We start from the raw sequence: 21,985 nt of genomic DNA on the forward strand, positions 1-21,985 counted from the left end.
ACAGCCTCACAGATACACCTAGAAATAAAGTTTTATCAGCCGCCCTGGCACCCCTTAGTCTAATCAAGTTGACATATAAAATTGACCATCACAGTGATATTTGGGTAGGTTTTTTTTTTTTTTTTCTATTAAATGCTAAAAACAACATGCCCACTCTGTTCCCTATTACTGCCATGTGGGTATTAGTTTAATTTCTGTTTTTCTACCTTCTGATGATATAGGAATATGTAGCTTTATTTTTTGAGATTAAGTTGAGCTGAGGCCCTTTCTTTTTAAAAGAAAAATGACACGGGGATCTCCAGGCTGATCTTGAACTCCTGCGCTCAGGTGATCCTCCCTCCTCAGCCTCCTGAGTAGCTGGAAGGACCTTCCTTTTGACATCCTTGTTTAGTTGTGTTTAGCTACAGTGATTCCTCCCTTTACTTCTCTCTCTCCCTCTTCACCTTGTCAGAAAGGCCTTTTGGTTTATGGGATATAAATAGAGTGTGTTTATTTCTTGTTTGGATAATGCTCACTTTTGTCTGTAGTGAGTAGTTCCTTTGCTAGAATTTTTTCGTTTAGCTTTGAAATAGCAGTATATGAAGCCTCTTTTTGTGTTACTTTTCATCCAGGAATCTCTCCACTTGTATCTTTGTCCTATATAGGAGCCTTGTTCCTGCCCCAGCACATTGAGAAGTTTGGAACCCTGTAATTGATGGAGGAAGTTAGGTCCTAGAACTCAGAATCTTAAATGTTGACTTTGGCTGAAATACCTCCTCGTTTATCAACTTAAGTCATCTCTTTCTTGTTTTCTTTGCTTGTAATCTTCTTTTACATATCCATTTTAAGAAGTTTTATATTTCCCTTTAAAAGGTAAATGAAAATAGAAGTGTATTCATCTAAATAAGAAAACAAAGAATCTCCCAGCCTAATGCTTTGAAGTTTGCTACATGTAAGTTAGTTGTTAATAAAGCCCTCCACTGATGTAGAAATGCTGTCTTCCAAATAAGGTAGGAATTATACCCTGTTCTGTATATTTGTTATTTAGAAGAATACAAGAAGGGCCAAACTGGAAAAATTTTGTAGATGTTGTGGGTTAGATGTACAGACTCTTAAAAAAAATTGACAAAGGGAGGTTTTACCCGTAAGCAGGTAAATTCTACATTCTTCTCCTAAAATCTTAGAATAATAATAAGACTCTGATTTTCTTATGAGCCCCATGTCACTATTCCCCCAGCCACCACCTTTATTAGTTTTCAGGCTAAGAGTATCCTCCAGAATCATAAATTACATTATTCTCATCCATGCTAGAAGGAGCCCAGTTACCCAGCCCCCACAGTCACACTCATGATGTCCACATGCCTCATGTTGCTCACGATGTTTGGGGTAGGTGTCTCTGTCCTAGTGGGTCCCACATTATCCCACTTGAGGGTATAACATCACAGGTAGTGCTGACGTGGTAGGTAACGTAAAGATTAACAGCTCCACTTTTGCAGCTGGGCTGACCTGGAGTTGGCCCTACCGCTTACTAGCTGGATGGTTGTGGGTGAGGTACTTAGCCTGTCCTGTGCCACCTTCCCTCATCTCTAAACAGTAAGGGATAGTGAGCCCCCTCCTGTGATGTGGCAAGCAAAGGTTGACTATATTGCGCTTCATAGTTCTCTTGAAGTACTTTCCCATGTGGCTTCATTACTTCACACCTCAGCAGTCCTGTTCATAGGCAAAGTTTTGTCAGGGTGCATTGTAAAAATAGGGAAAGGAGGCTCAAGTTAGTTAGACATGGTGCCCACATGTTACTAGCCACTAAACTGAAGCAGGTGCTTGTGTCTCCTGACTGTGCGAGTCCTGCTTTCCAGGGCCCAGATGCAGGGTGGAGCTTGTCCGTGTGACCCGTGGTCACTTCTGCCACAGCTTGCTTGGGTGGGGCCCGGCATCCACTGGATTTAGCTGACTTTGGCAAAAGCCATGGATTTCACTGCATTATTGTCATTGCTTTCATTGTCTTCTTTGTGGTCTAAGTCAGCTCTCTAGAGACTGCTATTCCTCCTTGGGAAAATTGCTACCATCTCATAGTGACATGTGGTATGATTGCTAGACATTGCCTGGGATAGCATAACCCAGGGGCTTAGAGAGGATGGCCCACCTTATTTTAGCACATTTTCCTTACCGGGGCAACTTTTCATGTCTTAACTTGTAAGTGATTAGGTAACAGTAGACAACATGTGGTGTTCTGATCCATTGATGGAGTGCCAGCTGGTGAAGCCTTCTGCCTACCCCTGAAGAACTCTGGAATAGGAAAGACAGAAATGTTCGCAGTATGATAAATACTATGATAGAGGTTTGTACGAAAAGTTAAGACCCTGGGAAAGATTCATCCAGGCTGGGGAGGTTGCGGCAGGCAGAGGGAGGGAGGAAGCCGTGTGTACTTATGAAGGAGGCGGTGCTGTTCTATAGCAGGAGGGAACAGTTTGTGCGCAACCTGGAGATGTGACAGCGTGTGATATTTTAGGGGACTGGCCTGTTGTCCCATGTGGCTGGGAGTTTAAAATCACATGAAGTAAGACTTGTTGGCACTAAATTGTAAAGGGCTTCATGTAAAGAGCTTGAAGAGCGAATGAAGGTTTTTGACACAATCAGATTTTTGATCCTTGTTAATATAGCTAACAGTTTCACATCCAAAGCGGTGAGTCCATAGGCAGCGGGGCTTGACTGCAGCCATCATCTCCAGGGTCTGTGGTTCTTCATTACTGTTTAGTTGATTCTGCCACTGCAGTTCCTATTTCCAGCAAACCAGCAACCCTGTAAACACCTGTTTTCCTTTGACCACAGAACACAGCTTAGTTTTATTAAGAGGAGCCCGGTCTGCTTGGGGAATAAACAGCCTGCCCCTGTGGAACAAGGTCTTGTTTTCCAGTTCACTGCAGCTGCGAAGGAGCCTGGTGGGGACTCTTGCTTTTAGTTCCTTCACCTCTGCTGTGTGCTCAGTAAATGAAAAGTCCCTTGCTCTGAATGGGTTTTTATTTCATTCAATTTTTAAATCTGTGAATTCAAGTGGGCTTTATTCTTTTCAGTTTTGACACCAGATTTCAGAATCAGAAGCGGTCCTGGTCTGTGGGAGCTTGATTCAGAAAGCTAGGTGGGGGCTGGGGCTCAGTTCTGAGGCCTTCTGAGATGCACGTGGGCTTCATCATGTGTCCCCTCACAAGGGATCCAGGACTGACTTGCTGCCCTGCAGTTTGCCACGATTCTATCCAAACATCCATCTCCTCTGTTTGGGCGTGCGTTACTAGCCTTTGCTGAGTGCCATTTCCCCCACTCTCACCTTTGATGATTCACGAATTTTGTGTTTTTCGTTGACTTGTCACTGCCCTTGTGCTTTCCTGATCCCCACCCTGTGTCTTCCTCCCTTTCCGCATTCCCTGACCCATATACTTGTCCACTGGTTGAGATAAAAGGGCTCAATTCAACATATCTTCACTTTCCTTTTTTTAAAGTTGTGGTGGTTCAATAACAATACTGTCATTTCCTGAAGACTCACTGCAGGTGTCAAGTGCTGTGTTAAGTGTTTTGCAGCTGTTATCACTTTAATCCTTACAGCAACCCCTGCGGACCTCTCTATTTTATTATTATTTCTGTCTTAGGGATCATGACATGGACACATTCTAGACTGCAGGCTGACTGATTGGCAAGACTGGAGTTGATGTGACCAGAGAATCAGAGGTTCATTTAACAGCAAAGTTTGGACACTTGATTTGGCTGTGGACCTAATGTAATGTGTTAACTGGTTAAGAGCCTTCATCTTGACTTTTTCTTGAATAACTAAATGAATCCAAACTTTAAAAATTTAAATACCATACACATATGGAAAAGTGCATGAATTGTATGTGTCTGGCTCAGAGACTTGTCACCAAAGGCAGCCACCTGTGTAGCCAGTCCTTAGATCAAGGAATAGAGCAGGATCATTGCCCAGAAACCCCTCCCATGCCCCTTGTAGTCACCACGGTTAACCACCACCTTTACTTTCAATACTGTAGATGAATTTTGCCTGTGTGTGAAATTCCAGAAATGTAGTCATTTCCATGTGCATTCTTTTGTGTCTGGCTTCATTCTGAATTCAGGTGTGAGCGATATTTATGAATACTCACTATCTGTTTATACATTCGTTGTAAAGAGTCTTTTCATACAATCTGTTTAGACAATCTTTCTGATTGGTTTTACTTTTCTTAGTTCCTCAACCAGTAGAGAAGGTTGTGCTTCCTTCTGGGATCTCTTCACCATTGTCATGATGAGCCCTCAGGGTGGCCTTTTATCGAAGAAGCTCTGTTATTATTGTAGGTGAATAACCTCCCCTTCCTCGTGTTTTCCTTCTACTTGATCTCTCCTAAAGACCCATCCGCCCTTTGTGTTGCTCTGGTGTGTTCATTTGATTTGGCTCTTCAGCACAGCAGGCAGCACCAGCTTCCTCCGAGGCCCCCTGTGACTGATGTATTAATATCCATATGGGTTTCCCCTGGGACGGATGCGTGTTCACAGCTTCTGACAGAAGCTCGCTGCATTGTGAATCAATTTTAAATTGCCTCCGTATGATGATCACGGGCCTCCTTTGCAGTTTAAAGAAGAGGACACCTGGGAGAGAAGTGGGTGTCTTTCAAAGATCAGCAGACACATCTCCTGTCTGGTACTTGGTGCATCTATTTAATCTGGAACATTTAACTCTATCATAAGCAGGTTTCCAGTTGAAGGAAGATAAAATTTCCTTCCTCTGAAAAATCTGGGATTGCTGAAAAGGGTGCCTGATGGAAACCTGGCCTTCCCTGGAGGCACTCAGCTTGATTTGTGGTACACAGAGAGAAACTAATCTTCACGTGTGTCATTTCTCTCATAGCACTGACATCTTTGAGAAGCAGTTTTCCCGCTTAACCACCATCCTTATAAATCATGTGCAACCCAATTGTTTTATCTTATGGAAATTTACTTGTCATTTCTTCAGTATCATCTGGATTTTTTTGTTGTTGTTTTTGGACCCAGAGCATGGACCCTGATTCTGGGTCATAGAACTTGCTGCTGGACTTTGTTCATTGAGCATTCTTCAAAGCCCAGAATTCTTGTAGGACTCGAATAGACTTAAACTCCCACAGTTCTGTGGCAAACTTCAAGGACAACAAAATGCTATTTGGTTATGGCTTGAAATGTCCCATAGTAAGTGGCATAGGTTCCTGTTCAACTAACGATAATATGCCTGTTGAAGTATCATGTGGACTTGATATTTGCGAAGGACACCAAATAATCCTGTTGGATAAAAAATGAGATTTAGTGGTTTGGTGATGTGAGGGCTTTGCACTATATTGTTTTTGTGTGCATATTTATTTCCCAGGACAGTCTCCATGGTTCCCATTATATGTGCTAATTCATTCAAATTAAGAATAACATTAAGGATTTGGGCCAAATAGCTATTTACTGTTAGTTACTGGAACCGATTTGCCAACAGATAACAGATTGAGATTGTGTCCTGTGGTTGAGTGGAGGGGAAGTTTAAAAGTCTTCATGTGTTTTATGTTTTGCTTTTAAGGAGGGAAGATAATAGCATGCATTTTATTTTCAAGCAAATGTATGTGGGTTTTAAGTGCAGGGTGGTAGAGACCTGGCATAATTGGTTTTCAGTTTTGTGCTTGCTGAGTTACTTTACCAAATTTGACTTTGTATTAAAATGAAAATTTAAGCTCTGTGTTAGTACTCATGGTGTTTACATTGTATGTAAATCTGCCAGTGAGAAGCTCCAGAAAGGGCCCACACTTTCTCCAGGGTTATGGGAAGGAGGAAACAGTGCATACTTCACTTACTGTTTATGGTTTGAACTTCTAGATCTCCTAGTGATTTTGGGTTAAGAAAGTGGAAGTAGTGGTCTTCAAAGTAGAACGTGCATAATTTTATCAGTTGATGTAGAGTAAAAACATTAGCACTAATCTTTCTTCTATCCTCTAATGTATCTTTTCTTTGTCCGTGTTTTATCATGTCCATAGGATCTTAGCTTTTGGAGTTTAAACTGAGTTCATTTTTAAGCTTTAAACAAAGCATAAAAAATATGCTTTGAATTTTGGTGTGGAAATAGAAGTGGGCAACTAGAATTAGGTTTGTTTGTATTTAATAGGAGAATTAAATAATGTGGAAGTTTATTTCTCTCTCCCATAAAAGACACCGGCTCTCAGCAGGTCATGGCAGGTGTGACACCCCCATAGTGTCACCAGGGCCTCTGCATCCTGTCTGTTCTGTCTTCCCCAGCAACTGATTTCTATCTTTGAAATCACCTTGTGGCCCAGAGGGGCCATAGGAGCACCATTCTTCTTATTCTTAGTTCAGGCAGTGGGAAGGAAGAAGAGAAGAGGGCAGGTATGCTCCCTGCCTATTTATTTTTTAGAGCAGTTATAGGTTCTTGGCAAAATAGAGTGGAAAGTACAGAGAGTTCTCATACTCCCCATCCCTCTTCTCTCTTTCAAGTTCAGAACTTCCTCAAAATGCCATCAAACAGCTTTTTCCTTCCTACACCTCACTGGTCAGAACATGGGCACGCCGGACTAAAGGAAAGTGGCGAAGAATAGTCTTTTAGCCGGGCACTTTGCTGCCTAATGTGATGGCATTCCTGACCAACATAGGCAAAGAAAATTGTTCAGTAGGAAACCTAAAATCTCTGTTTAAAGCCATATGATATAAGATAATCTCTTATTTTCTCTTCCTTAAGCAAAAGAAAGTTGAAGTCCAAGCCATAAACTGGTATTTTTAGAAAGCTGTTTTTTCGGATTTGTTTTTGCTGTTGAAACACACGATTCTGTTTAATTATTATTAGTTCTTAAAGGCTTCATCTTTAGTCGGGAAAATAATCATTTTAAATTATACTTCGAAATCATACAATTACACAAGATTACATAGGAGGAAGTCTTTTGTGTTCATTTCAAAGTACATTAAGTGTTTTATAATGAGATCTGAGGGAATACTTTATAGAATGGGTAAGAACATTTAAAAATCTTTAAAAAAAAAATTTTAAATACAGTTCAATATATATGTCATTTGGCACACGCTAGATTTCTACTATTAATTATTTTAAATTTGCACCATGAGTAAATACTTCAACTTGTATTGATTTCAAAGGAAACTGTACAAGGGAATCTTTCCATGTTTTAATCTTTTTCCTAGCACATTGCCAAGGTAATGACTGCTTTCTCCGTAAATGTGTTTTCTCTCTTTTCTCCAATCATTTTCCCAAAAGTGCATACTCCTTCCACGTTACTGCAGACGGTCAGATGCAGCCTGTCCCTTTTCCCCCCGACGCCCTCATCGGACCCGGAATCCCCCGGCACGCTCGCCAGATCAACACCCTCAACCACGGGGAGGTGGTGTGCGCGGTGACCATCAGCAACCCCACGAGACACGTGTACACGGGCGGGAAGGGCTGCGTCAAGGTCTGGGACATCAGCCACCCTGGCAATAAGAGTCCTGTCTCCCAGCTCGACTGTCTGGTGAGTGAACAGGAACTGGCGCACAAGGGCAATTTCTCCCTGGAGATTCAATAAGGAAATAGCCGTGTGGGTCTGGGTTTTATTCTCATTATGAGGAAATAGAAGCCCCTTCTGTTTCCTGTGTTGGGTATTTAACCCCCTCATCCCCCTATTTAAATGTGAAGGTTTCATTTGTTGCTGTTGCACTGGCTAAATCCCGGAGTTGATGGATTTCTGTTTTAAAGATACTTTACAGTGGTTTTCAGAGGCCCTCCTTGTGTATGGATGTGTATTGCAAAAGGGGGTTTCCCATAATGGACAAAAGCACAACTCGGCCTGGACTCTGATCCCTGCCGTCCACTTGGTTTTTAATTTCCCTATAGCCTTTAGATAAATACAGAATAGTAAATATTTGATAACATGGCATAAAAACCATTCCAAACAGGGTTTGTGTTTTTAAGGGCAACCTGAGAGAGCTGGTTAGGTTTTATGACCTATTAACTTCAGGAAAGGGTTAAAGGATCTCACTGCAAAAACCCAGAAGTGATCAGCGCAATAGAGCAGTGAGAATGCTTTCCCAGAGCACCTAAGCCACATCCGCCCAGAGCCAGAGAATACCATTTTGCATTTTTCAGGGACATAGATCATGTTGGAACATGCTCCAGTCTCTTAACTGTAACCCCAGGATTTACAGAGCACGTACCACTGGCCTTAAGCAGACTTGGAGCTGCCCTGCCCTGTTGTGGTGTTGGCCTGCACTCTGCTGTTGCAGATGGTATCGTGTACCCACTGCCTGCCTGGAAAATTGTGAGGATTCCGGAGAGAGTGTTTCCAAACAGCAGAGTGGCAGTGTTTTTGAGACACAGACTTTTTTAAAGAGTAGTTATGAGTGTATTTAAAAAAAAAAAACTTAAAAATGTCTTCATTCATGAAACTTATATTTAAATATAGCCCCAACATTCTATAGCAATAGGAGTATCCTTTTTTGAGTCACATGCTTAAAGTTTCTCTAATCTTTGAAAGATAGTCCATCATTAAAAGCTTGTAAGCAAACTTCAGCCATATCTGTATCTTTTGGGAGTTGATCGTATTAGAGTCCCCCCACCCCAACCCCTTCATATGTGTTGGTTTTGATGGAAAGATAGTCTGCTTTTTTTTTTTTTTTTTTTTTTTTTTTTTGAGATGGAGTCTTGCTCTGTCACCAGGCTAGAGGTCAGTGGTCCAATCTTTGGCTCACTGCAACCTCCAATTCCTGGGATCAAGTGATTCCCCTGCCTCAGCTTCCTGAGTACGTAGGACTTCAGGCACACACTATCACACCCAGCTAGTTTTTTGTATTTTAGTAGAGACGGGGTTTCACCATGTTGGCCAGGATGGTCTCGATCTCCTGACCTCATGATCCACCCGTCTCGGCCTCCCAAAGTGCTGGGATTACAGGCATGAACCACGGTGCCTGGCCAGATGTCTGCTTTTATCAGGTTCTTTGGCCTTTGCATTGAGGGGCTAAATATAGCACCAGTCACATGACAGCTTGAGAAAGCAGCTCTGGTAAATTCTCAGCAAGAATCCCTCTGACTAATGATCTAGTGTGCTCAGCATAATGAAGACCAAAACACAGAGGGTGGTCCTGCAGTTTCCAAGCAGTAAATAATGCAGGGTAATGAGGTAGATTTATAAACTAGCTTAGAAAAGTGGTTTCTTCTCAGGGAACTATGTGTATGCATGTACCTTACACCTAGACAGTTTCAGCTCTGTGATAGAGGGCATCAGAAACAGTTACCTAAGCTCCTATGAGTTTGTTTGCTATTTTGAAGCAGACAGTTGTACTTGCACCCCAATCTTGACTACAGACCTCTTGCTCTGTTAGAATGTTCATGAAATGCCACTCTTTAACTCAAAAACCAAGACAGCCATTAGACAACATGGTGCTCTGATCCCTCAGTAATTCATCATAGCAATGAATCATGTTTATTTTTACAGAATAGAGATAATTATATCCGTTCCTGTAAATTGCTACCCGATGGCTGCACTCTTATAGTGGGAGGAGAAGCCAGTACTTTGTCCATTTGGGACCTGGCAGCTCCGACCCCACGCATCAAGGCAGAGCTAACATCCTCGGCCCCTGCCTGCTACGCCCTGGCCATCAGCCCTGATTCCAAGGTCTGCTTCTCATGCTGCAGCGACGGCAACATTGCTGTGTGGGATCTGCACAACCAGACACTAGTGAGGTGAGCAAAGATGGTTGTCTAAGGAGGGTTTTGCTTCTTGAGTAGCCGGGCCTGTCACCTCTGCTTCTCTCTGGCTGCTCGTAGGCCCTCAGCCCACGAAATAAGAGCCCCTTGAATGCCAGGCATGGGGATAGGTGATGGGGGAACAAAGACAACTGTGTTTTCTGCCTTTGGGGGGCTTACGGTCTTGCTACTAGGCCTAGTGTCACCGAGACTTTTTATCTCCTTAATGTGTCAGTTCTTCCGCCCACATAGAGACTCCAGACTTGTTCTAAAAATATTTCTGGCTTTCGCCAAGAGGTGGCCTAATGTGGCTTACACGGCAGCACAAAGGGGCCGTTGATACTAGATGTTCTGGGCTTTGGCTAGAACTTGGTGCGGACAAGAGCCAACTGATAAAAGATAACAGAAAATCAACAAAGGGACATGAGAAGAGGAGATTCCATGAATTTTGCCCACAAAATGGTTTTAAAGTATCTCAATAATGCTTTCTCAGTAATGAAATAAGAGACCCACCCAGGGATCATTCCACCTAGGAGCCTACAGGGCTCTGCCTGGCATCCTGGCGTCCTGGCTTCGGCCCTGTCACCTTAGCCGCTGCTGCAATTCTGCTGCGCTTGTATCTTTTCCTCAGCTCCCCCACCACATGCCATCTGCAGAAGTCAGTGCTCGCACCAGAGCTGTTCTCGAAGTCTTTTTCTTTTTTTGAGATGTCGTCTCTCTTTGTTGCCCAGGCTGGAGTGCAGTGGCACAATCTTGGCTCACTGCAACCTCTCTGCCTCCTGGGTTCAAGCAATTCTCCTGTCTCAGCCTCCTGAATAGCTGGGACTACAGGTGCGTGCCACCACGTGTGGCTAATTTTTTGTATTTTTAGTAGAGACAGGGTTTCACCGTGTTAGCCAGACTGGTCTCGAACTCCTGACCTCAGGTGATCCACCCGCCTTAGCCTCCCAAGGTGCCGGGATTATAGGTGTGAGCCACTGTGCCCGGCCTTCAAAAAGTCTTTTTAAAGTAAGCAGGGATTAAACATTAAAGGTAAAGTCAGCATGTGTTTTACTCTTGTTTCATCTTCGCTGGGAAGCCGTCCTGTGTATGGTGCAGTTTGAGGTCCATGGCTTATTTGATAAGTCCCCTCTCATGCTGCAAAGAGAAGGGACGGCCTTCAGAAGTCATCATGATAGCTCACTCTCTTCAAACCTCCGCTGTAGAAATCCATTACGTGTCATTGAGCCAGGCCCGGTCCCTGCATGTCAGTGACAATGCAGCAGTTATTTTCCTCTTCCATTTGCTAAGTAGTGTAGGTGAACAAAATGGAATAACAGAGCCAGAGCCAAAAGCCCTTATAACCTTTTATCCTAGCAAAAGTTACTTGTTTTTTCTTTTTTTAAAACTTCATGAGTAGCACTTTCAAAATATTAATTCTAAGCACTTTTCAAATATTCCTCCACTTAGTCCTCATAACATCTGTGTTGCTATTTGCTCCTTTTGTAGATGAGGTACCTGAAGCTCAGAGAGGGTAAGTTACTGGCTTCAGGTTGCACAGTTGGATGTGGTGGAGCTGAGTTTGGTCCCAGCATTCTGCTCTCTTGTCTGTGTCTGAACCCTTGTTCTGTGTGGGCTCCTGGAGAGTGAATACCTGTTGGATAGAACGGGGTCAAGTCTTACAAATCTGTTCATTTGGAATGGCCACAGGAGGCTAGTGGCTGCCACGTGTAACAGGGCAATGTACAGCCTACTGAATGTCTTTATATTCATTGTAACCCAGCACGTCCTGAGCAGTCATGGGATGTGCCTGAGAGTAATGCTGAAATATATGGATGGAGGGAGGGCAGAGGGATAGGGGAGTAGCCATCAGGTACTTTATGTCAGCAGAGGAAGGTGTTTTCAGTCAAGGAGGAACAGCATTTAATGAATAAGGAAGGTCAAAAGAAGTCAGAGGGTGAAGAGATCATTGGATTTCCAAAGCTGTTTGAAGGAAAGAAAAGCAACACTTTGACCAAGTGAAGCGGGGACTGCTCCAGGCCTGGGTGGTCTGTGGGGACGTCTGGGAAGCAAGAGCAAACACCTGAGGTCCACCTTCACGGTCACAGTAGGGTAGAGAGGACTCAACCTGGATCCTGAAGTGCAGAAGCTGGGGATGGCTTGCAGAGAGAAGATATTTAAAGTGATGGTTCACATCTTGGCTCAGAATTTACGGCAGTAGTGGTACTTTTTCCTTCCCTTGCGCTCTTGAAAATCTAAGCTCAGGTTAGAAGTTTGGAGCTCTACAGGAATGATATAAGGTGTGGGGATCCTGGAGGAAGAAGCAGCATGGAAACTTTCTTCTTGGTGTTGAAATTCCCATGCAGTCCTTTACTGGATCCTGCCTGGTTCTGAGGGTGGGTCTAGATTGTGCTCACCTTTTCTTGCCACTCCCCTACCAGCTCCCTTCCAGCGTGCAGAACGGTCACCAACCCTGCCAGGGCTTACATGGACCTCCCCTCAGCAGCTCTGCTAGTTGCCTTGCATGACATCTGTGCTCAGCAGACCTCTGGTAGCTGAGTGTGTCTGGTGGTGATTGTTGAATGAAGCACAAGATTCTACTTTTAAAGAACAACCTTGTGCTCAGCTTGGTGGCAGAGTCTTGCTGAGGTGCCCATGGGTCTGCCTTAGCAGTTACCTCTGTCTCTGCCCAGTGCCTGTGAGGTCAGGAGGCCGGCATGCATGACCCTTTGTCTCTGGGAGGACAGATTTCCTAATGCAGGGCTCTTTCTAACACAGAAAGCAAGGTTGAGTAAATACATGAGCTCATGCTCTGTTGGCACGTAGGGCATTGCTGTGTTGATTCACTCTTAGAAACGGGAATGCTTCTGTACACCCCGTGCTTGTGATGTTGCCATTTCTTTCTCTCATGGAGTTGGGCCTACACAATTAAAGAGCAAACCTTTATCTTTCCATAAGGAATACAGTTGGGATGTTGTGTGTTTGTCTTTTGTTTTCTTTTGAACAATTAAATACTTTTCCCGACCTGGAAAGAATTTTACCTTCCAGACAGATTTGTTAAGAGTAGCATATTTAACTTCTGGGGAGCAACTTGCAGCGGCATTCTGTTTCTTTAGCTCTTGGATTGTGAAAAAAGGCAAAGATGATCTGCAGGTGCTGTTTCCCCTCCTCCTCAGGGGAAGGTTAGTTTGATCTTGCACATCAGCAGACACTGGCGGGATGACACACACACACACAGGGTCCAAAACTAACAGCACAACAGTGTTTACCTTGAGCTCTGGCAGGAAATCATTATTCAATCTGGTTTGTTTTATCAGGCAATTCCAGGGCCACACAGACGGAGCCAGCTGTATTGACATTTCTAATGATGGCACCAAGCTCTGGACTGGCGGTTTGGACAACACGGTCAGGTCCTGGGACCTGCGCGAGGGGCGGCAGCTGCAGCAGCATGACTTCACCTCCCAGGTGACTGAGTGTCTTCCGTCTGCCCCGGAGTCTGTGAAGTGGCTGGGGTGTGTCATCCTCTTCACACCCTCTCTCCCCACCCCAGGATGGTAGTGTCTAGACAAACAGATCAGGGCTAAATTTGAGATAACTAATTAAAAACAAATAAACAACAACAAAAAAACCCCTCTTTCACTCCCATGCCCCACACATACCTTCCCCAAAACTCCTAGAGTGCTTTTTAGAATGCTGTAGGTTAAGGTGTATTTGCTGTTATAGTTACATATGAGTTTAAGGGATTTGTACAGTGAAGAACATACAGTTTTTCTTTCAGCAGTGTTTGATCTGTGGCACATATTCTCACCATCTAATGCAGGAGTAGGAGATGATTTTTTGATTCCCAAATAAATAGAGCTTGAGAAATCTGAAGCATGTCACTAGGAGTAAAGTCATAGCTTCTCTGAAAGTTCATTCATTTTCCCTGCACCAGAGAGGTTAAAAAAATGCAGAGATACCTCAGTGATGCCCATTTTATTCCTCATTCCTTAAAAAATGGACTCATGGCTGACTAGATTTGCAGACTTTTGAAATAATATATAAATGACAACTTTGTAGGATGTGAAAAGTACTTAGATGTCCAGTATCTGAAGGTAGACTGGTTTTGGAAAAAAACAGTGTTTGCCATTTTAAATGCTTTCTGATGACAGAATTGTTCTTTTGATCGACTTGGCATTTTTTTAAAACCTGTTTTGTAATAAAAATAATTCTACTCAGAAAACTAGGACAAAAACAGAAAACAAACATATACTTCTAAATTTCATATTCCTGTTAACATTTTGTGGAGTTTCTTAGAGTCTTGCTGTTTTCCCTCTTTCCCAACATAATGGTCTGCCTTCTTTTTTTAAACTTCTTAGAGAAATTCTCAAATACATATGAGTATAGAAAATGTCCAAGCATTTATGAAAGTACAGAGAATTGTACAATAAACGCCATATGCCCTTTGCTCAGCTTTAAGTTATTGGCCAGGTGATAACTCTCATCCCCACCCCGAAGCACTGGATTATTTGAACATAAATTTCAGACAGCATATCATTTTATCCAGAAGCACAGTCATGCACCATGTAACCTTTTAGCCAAGGACAGACCACATACGTGATAGTGGTCCTTTAAGATTATAAAACTATATTTTTACTGTACCTTTTTGATGTTTAGCTATATGTGGATGTACAAATACTTACCATTATGCTACAGTTGCCTGCAGTACTCAGTACAGTAACAGCTGTGCAGGCTTGTAGCCTCCAAGTGATAGGTTGTACCGTATAGACTCGGAATGTGTCAGTGCACTCTGAAGTTCACGCAACAAAACCACCTAACGATACGTTTCTCAGAACATATCCCCCTCGGATGACTATATTTCAGTTAGTGTCTCTAAAAGGTAAGGCCTCCCTTAAAATGTACAAATGAATGCCATTATTATTAGGAATCATTTCTTAATTTTGTCCCAAAGGACAGAGGGGTTCAAGTATTTCCAGTTTCCTAAAGGTTTTGACACTTGGTTCATCTGCGTTAGATCAGTTGCCCTGTGGACCTCCCCACAGTCTGGACTTGGCTGATTACTTCCCCCGATTCCATCCATTTCCCGCCCTTTCACATTGCGTCTTCCCTTCCTAAGTGTATCAGGCGGAATTGTGAGTGAGCCTGTCCTGCTCCTTGCAGATCTTCTCCCTGGGGTACTGCCCCACTGGGGAGTGGCTGGCCGTGGGCATGGAGAGTAGCAATGTGGAGGTGCTGCACGTGAACAAGCCTGACAAGTACCAGCTGCATCTGCACGAGAGCTGCGTGCTGTCGCTTAAATTTGCTTACTGTGGTGAGTTCAGCCGATAAGGAAACCGGCGGCTGTTGATGGCGCAAATGGAAAATGCTTCTTTAAAAACTATGCTAGAGATCGTATCTGGAAAAAATGTCGTTCCTGAGCAGTTGGATGCAATAATTCTATTGTTTTAATAAGCCCTTCAGAACATAGCAATGTCTGTTTCAGTCTGTTTTGTTAATTTGAGAAAAGTCAGCAGGTGATGTGATTGCCTAATACAATGTTTGAAAGCAAGTTTGTTTTTGAGGGTTTGGGAGTCAACAATTAGTTACCACTCTGAAGAGGGGTGGGTGGGAATTTATTGAAGAATGGGGCAGGAGCAGTGGAAGTCATTATGAGCTGACCATGATGAGGAATCCAGGATCAGAGATGAGGATAATTAGCTATACCCAGACACTTAGTTACACTCTACAGTGAGGATGAAGAGGGAAGACGTTCATATGGAGACCTTGTGCACTGCAGATATCTGTTCACAGGATGCATAGGTGGACGGATGGACGGATGGACGGATGGATGGATGGATGGATGGGTGCCTATGACTTATTGATCACTTTTCTTCATGCTATATAATATGATTTGCATTTTACTTAAGTTGGATGTTTAATCCTTTCTAGTCCCATTTTAGCATGAGGAGACTGACTAAAATAGAACACCTTCTTTATTGATTCTGTATTTGAGGGTTACCATGTGTTGGATATGATGCTACTAGTCCTGTATCCAGTGACTAATGAGGCTGACACATCTTACATTATACCCAAGATCACACTGATAAATCACTGAGGAGCCACATTTAAAACCTCTGTTCATGTCATGGACAGTCTTTAGGGCGTGATAGTTCATACATTAAAAATGTTCTTAGTTTGATTAAGTCCAGGTTGCTAAGGAGGAATTTGAACCTTGCAAAAACTAGATATTCCTTTGCTAATTCTAGGTAAATGGTTTGTGAGTACTGGGAAAGATAACCTCCTCAATGCTTGGCGGACCCCCTATGGAGCCAGTATATTCCAGGTGAGTGAGTGCTCCTTACCTAGATCCACAATCTGACCACAGAGTCACCTTTGAAACCAGGCGTGAAGGTGCCTGAGAGGGAGCAGGGCCTCTGGGTACCGTTGTTCCACATTAAACACATGTCCATTGTTTTCTCTTCCAGTCCAAAGAGTCCTCGTCAGTGCTTAGCTGTGACATCTCTGTGGATGATAAGTACATAGTCACTGGCTCAGGGGACAAGAAGGCTACAGTCTATGAAGTCATCTACTGAAAACATTATGTGGTTTAACGTTTATAGTTGAATTGGGCCAAAATGTTTTGAATTTGTAGAAATAGAAAAGTTGTAACTTTAAAAGAGAAAAAAAAATACAAACACCTGTTTCCAAACCTTGACACAAAACTACTTTGAGTCTACAAAGAGGAGGTGACAAGTCCTTCGGCAGAAAGTCACCTGTCTACATAGACCAAATGGAGCACCAAGGCCAAGCGGACAGAGGGGCCATGGGTTGTAGGATTGAGGAACGGAATCTGCCGACTCACGAGACAGCCCATTCTTTCTTTCTGGGTGATCTGGGGATCACGCCTTGCCCAAGTGTGAGATTACCTTTCTCTTCCTTGCAGTTCACCTCACTTTCTGTCCTTTGTAGAGCAGTGGTGTCTCCAATGAACTTGTTTCCTGGTTTTGCATCTTGTGAAATGTTTTTTTGTATTTTTGTTGAAGGTTAAACATTTGTATAAATTGTAAATATATTTGGTTTATTACAGTAAAGGCTTTAGTACCAATAAGTGGTTTTCCTTTTCCTTCTTTGTTGTTGTTTTTAATAAAGCTTTGGGATCATCAGTATGGGTTTTATAAGCAAAGATTATATATTTGTAGAGGAAGTTTTGAATTGCACTATTTATTTTATAAATATATTTGGTGGTAGGCTCCCATTGCATTAGAACCTAATCCATCACAAGCTTGAGTTCCTGGAAACTCAACAGTAGGAATTATGAGTAATTAAAGGTACACTAGTAACAGTTTTCCTTAGGAAGGTAAAATTACTTCATAAAGATTTGTTCTTTTGTTATGATTCAATGTCACAAATTAAAGCTCTACTTTTTTCTGGTGATATATTGGAAGCCAAAATATTCCTTTCTCTAGGAAGACCCAATCTTTTCTTTCTTTTCTTTTTCTCTTTCCCTCTCTCTTTTTCTTTTTCTTTCTCTCTCTCTTTTTTTCTTAAGATTTGGATTTGCACGCTGTTCATTACCCAGGTTGGGGTGCAGTGGCTTGATAATCTCATTGCAACCTTGAACTCCTGGGCTTAGCAATCCTTCCACCTTGGCCTCCTGAATGGCTGGGACTATGCCTGGCTAATACTTTTTAAAAGTTTTTAATTTTTGTAGATGCAGAGTCTCACTTTGTTGCCCAGGCTGGTCTTAACGTCCTGGCCTCAAGTGATTCTCCTGCTTTGGTCTCCCAAAGTGCTAGGATTTATAGGCATGACCCCAATACCTGCTGGCCCCAATAGTTTCAAATCTGTATTCTCTCTCTTCACAAGCTTCACTTGGGTTTTGTGTTATGATCTATGATATACAGAAAGCTGCAGAGTTCATTAACCTGTGAAAGGTAGAAAAGCTGGTTTTGTCTTCATTAATACTTATTTGGTCTATTATATTAATTTGCTTAAGCGAACCGTACCCAGCACTTCTCCCCATTCTTCTCATTAAGGCTCTCCCTGCAGCTGTAGCCATTATTATCTATCAGCAGCTTTTGGTCTTTATCTTTATGGACAGGCTTTTACTAATTTGATTAGATGAAATCTGTAACCCTGGGCTTTTGATAAGTTACCATGCATGTTTCCTCCTGAAAAAGCTACATGGCTCATTTTTTCTATATTATTTTCTATTATTTTATAAAATAATAGCTAATAAATTTAAGCCAGTGTTCCTGGCTGTTTAAAAATAGCACCTAAGGAATTTTTAATGTTCTTGTTTTCTTATGATCCAGCGAGTTGTTGGCAGTTTGTCTTAATATTTTTCATTTGTTACCAAGACCTTGTTCTTTCCATTTTATACATTCAAAAACAATTACTTTGTTTGCTTTTTGCCAAAAAAAAATGTTTCTGTACTGAGTTAAACATTTTCACTTCTCATTAAGTGAATGGCAAATCCCCAATTACTGAAACTGATTTTGCTGTCATTCCCTTCCTTGTACACATAACAAAGTAGGTTTCTATCCAACAGGCTCAGATGCCTTGTTAATGGAGTGTTTATCTTTTCTGTTCTCTCTCCTTCCCTGCCTTACTTCCCTATTTTCTCTAATAGTTGAGTAGAGGTTCGCTTGCTATGACAGAGACCCAATAATGAAGTGGCTTAAAGACCGTAAGAGTTTATCTCCCCACCTGTGACCCAGGGACCCAGGCCCACAATGCAGCTCTGCACTTGCAAGGACTTTAGTTGTCACCACTTCCAGCCAGCCTTGGGAAAGAGCAGAAGTCCAGGGAAAGGGATGTGCTTTTAAGCAGGTGACTAGAATTTGTTCCATCACTTGGATTTGCGAGTCCATTGGCAGGGACTTTGTCACATGGTGGCCACAAAAGGGACACTGGAAATGCGATGTCTTGCTATGCAGCCATATGCCTGTGGAGAAGGGGGACGCATGTGTGTGGGTTAAAGAGATACTCCTGTTTTCTGTTGGTGGACTTTCTCACTTCATTTTCTGTCTTGCTCTATAGTTTTCCAAACTTCTGACATTCTTTCTGTAATGGGATTTTTCTGAGACTTTATCAACTCATAGATCATCTTAAATCTGATGAAGCCACTTCTATTTGATTTTGGAAGAGACTGACTGTTTTGGTGGCAAGAGTCCTGGAGGTCTGGAGGTGACTAGTGCAAGCCCAGCTGCAGGGAGGTTAGTCTTAGGAAATTGCCCAGACAACTGAGTGTTTCCCACTTGGAAAACGGGAACAATAAAAATTGTGTCTACTTTTCAGGATCTGGAGGATGGTGGTTGGTATGAGAACAGGGTTGTGAGTTGTGGCTGTCTCGCAAATGCTGTGAGTTCAAGTGGGAGAGCGATTTCTTCCTAAACTGTGACCATAGGAGTCACAACTCCTGTCCCCCAGGAGATTGGAATTGTGATTGTTGACAGCCAGTAAGCCAAATACTTGTATACCTCTTGCCCTAAAAATGGGCTACAAAGTAAATTTCAACAAATTTAGATTCTTTGGTCACCATGTGCCGAGAGCTATGTGGCAGTTTTACCTATAAAAATGTCAGGAGGAGGGCCGGGCGCGGTGGCTCACGCCTGTAATCCCAGCACTTTGGGAGGCCAAGGTGGGTGGATCACGAGGTCAAGAGATCGAGACCATCCTGGTCAACATGGTGAAACCCCGTCTCTACTAAAAATACAAAAAGTTAGCTGAGCATGGTGGCACGTGCCTGTAATCCCAGCTACTCAGGAGGCTGAGGGAGGAGAATTGCATGAACCCAGGAAGCAGAGGTTGCGGTGAGCCGAGATCGCGCCATTGCACTCCAGCCTGGGTAACAAGAGCGAAACTCCATCTCAAAAAAAGAAAAAAAAAATCAGAAGGTGGTTGTCATGATCCTCATATAAACAAGGATCAGGGAAGCTGTGTCCCCATCATAGGAGACAGTCCAAATGCAGGTTTTGCCATGAGCTTTGTGTGTTCTTGCCAGTTTCATAGATTGCGCTGTGATTTTTGTTTTTTCCCCCAGCTCTCCAAATTTCCTCTTCATTTCATTTTAAAGATTTGTAATTTGCATATTTCCTGTAGGTAGCACTCCTACACAATATTAGATATATAGATAGGTTTGTATTCACTAATTTAGAACCTAATTTATGCAAATATTTGTTTTCCTCATTCTTTATGAACAAATTATATGTATTTAATCTTGGTTTTTTAAATCACTCACAGTCTTTACTCATACCTTGCATGTAGGTTTCTACCATGTAACTCTTCCATGAAATTGGGTTGAAAAGTCAGTGTCCTAGTGAGATTGGTTTTCTAATGATTTTTTTTCATAGCTAGATGTTTCTGGCACTTAGTTAAGGACAAAAGATTGCATCAATATAATTACCATTTATTAAGTTTCTGTTATTTGTGAGGTGATAGGGTAGGGGTTTGACATAAATTCTAATCCTTGTGGCTGATGGATGGGGCTTTGATGGACTAACTCTTTTAAGATATCACTGGTAAATGGCAGCTGCTCCAAAGTTGAGAACATTCAAATGGGAATTTTTGTTTTTATTTTATTTTTTGTATTTTTCGTAGAGGTGGGGTTTCACCATGTTGACCAGGCTGTGCTCGAACTTTTGGGCAAGGCAGTCTGCCTGCCTTTGCCTCCCAAAGTGTTGGGATTACAGGTGTGAGCCACCTTGCCCAGCCCCCATGGGGACTTTTAAAATTACACTTTTGCTAATAGTTTTGACTTTCCCCAGATTTTCCAACAGATCAGAGAAACAGATCAGATTCTTAATTTCAGCATGTTGTTTAATTCCAGCAAGAGACTGCTGCCTCTGTCATCATGGCAAGGAAGTTGAGTGGTGACATTTCAAACTCTCTGCTTGAGTGCCTGGGTTGTTTACTTCTCAAGGACGTCCTCTCTTCACTTGGCAGTGACATCCTCATATCACCACAGTTTCAGGCTTCCGTGAGGAAGATGAAGCTCATATAAGTGGCATTTTCTGCCCTGAGATATTTATAATACAGATATCCAAAGCTTTTTTGCCTGCATATTTTAAACTAGCACTTAAGCAGTTAAATATTTTCTTCTTAATCAGGTTCACATTTCTGGAGAAGTCAGTTTGCATCATATCACTAGTTAAAATTCAGATTTCTGGACCCCAGTCTCAGAGTTTCTGTTTCAGTAGGCCATATGGGGACCTGAGAATTTACATTTCTAAAGCGAGTTCCCAGGTGGTCCTAAGACTGCTGGACTGGGGACCACACTTTGAGGACTAGTGATCTGGCAGAATAATCTTTACAGTGTACCACGCTATCAATTTAAAAAAATTCTGAGAGTATATTTATATTTCCTAAATACTGGAACTCTCTCAGTATTTGGGGGTTTAAGGCTGAAGATTAAAAGGAAGATGGCAATAAAGTGTAAGGCTCACTGTTTGTTTGTTTTTTTCTTTTAATTATACTTTAAGTTCTGGAATATATGTGCAGAACATGCATGTTTGTTACATAGGTATATATATGCCATGGTGGTTTGCTGCACCCATCAACCTGTCATCTACATTAGGTGTTTCTACTGATGCTATCCCTCCCCTAGTCCCCACCCCCCAACAGGCCCTGATGTGTGATGTTCCCCTCCTTGTGTCCATGGGTTCCCATTGTTCACCCTCTTACGAGTGAGAACCTGCAGTGTTTGGTTTTCTGTTTCTGTGTTAGTTTGCTGAGAATGTTGGTTTCCAGCTTCATCCATGTTCCTGCAAAGGACGTGAACTCATCCTTTTTATGGTTGCATAATATTCCATTGTGTATATGGTGCCACAGTTTCTTTATTCAGTCTGTCATTGATAGGCATTTGGGTTGGTTCCAAGTCTTTGCTATTGTGAACAGTGCTGCAATAAACATACGTGTGCATGTTTCCTTATAGTAGAATGATTTATAATCCTTTGGGTATATACCCAGTAATGGGATTGCTGGGTCAAATGATATTTCTATTTCTAGATCCTTGAGGAATTGCCATACTGTCTTCCACAATGGTTGAACTAATTTATACTCCCACCAACAGTGTAAGTGTTCCTGTTTCTCCACATCCTCCCCAGCATCTGCTGTTTCCTGACTTTAATGAACGTCATTCTAACTGGCATGTGATGGCATCTCACTGTGGTTTTGATTTGCATTTCTCTAATGACCAGTGATGATGAGCTTTTTTTCATGTTGGCTGCATAAATGTCTTCTTCTGAGAAGTATCTGTTTATATCCTTCACTCACTTTTCGATGGGGCTATTTGGGTTTTTCCTTATAAATTTGTTTAAGTTCCTT

At 42.3% G+C, this 21,985-nt stretch overlaps 1 protein-coding gene across 19 annotated transcripts in view; it reads left to right on the plus strand.

Moving 5' to 3' along the window:
• Positions 1-16,763, plus strand: part of TLE1 (TLE family member 1, transcriptional corepressor) — a 98,611-nt gene extending 81,848 nt beyond the window's left edge. For all 19 annotated transcript variants that reach the window (XM_008994808.4, XM_008994809.5, XM_078349144.1 and 16 more), the window contains 6 exons: positions 7,241-7,490; positions 9,450-9,697; positions 12,997-13,144; positions 14,840-14,990; positions 15,925-16,001; positions 16,144-16,763. In XM_008994808.4, coding sequence (XP_008993056.1) covers positions 7,241-7,490; positions 9,450-9,697; positions 12,997-13,144; positions 14,840-14,990; positions 15,925-16,001; positions 16,144-16,251 — 982 coding nt within the window. In that variant the 3' untranslated portion in view covers positions 16,252-16,763. The remainder of the gene's footprint in view (positions 1-7,240; positions 7,491-9,449; positions 9,698-12,996; positions 13,145-14,839; positions 14,991-15,924; positions 16,002-16,143) is intronic.
• The last annotated feature ends 5,222 nt before the right edge of the window (positions 16,764-21,985 follow it).

The sequence above is a fragment of the Callithrix jacchus genome, chromosome 1, assembly GCF_049354715.1.
Source record: "Callithrix jacchus isolate 240 chromosome 1, calJac240_pri, whole genome shotgun sequence".
In the NCBI taxonomy this organism is placed as follows: domain Eukaryota; kingdom Metazoa; phylum Chordata; class Mammalia; order Primates; family Cebidae; genus Callithrix; species Callithrix jacchus.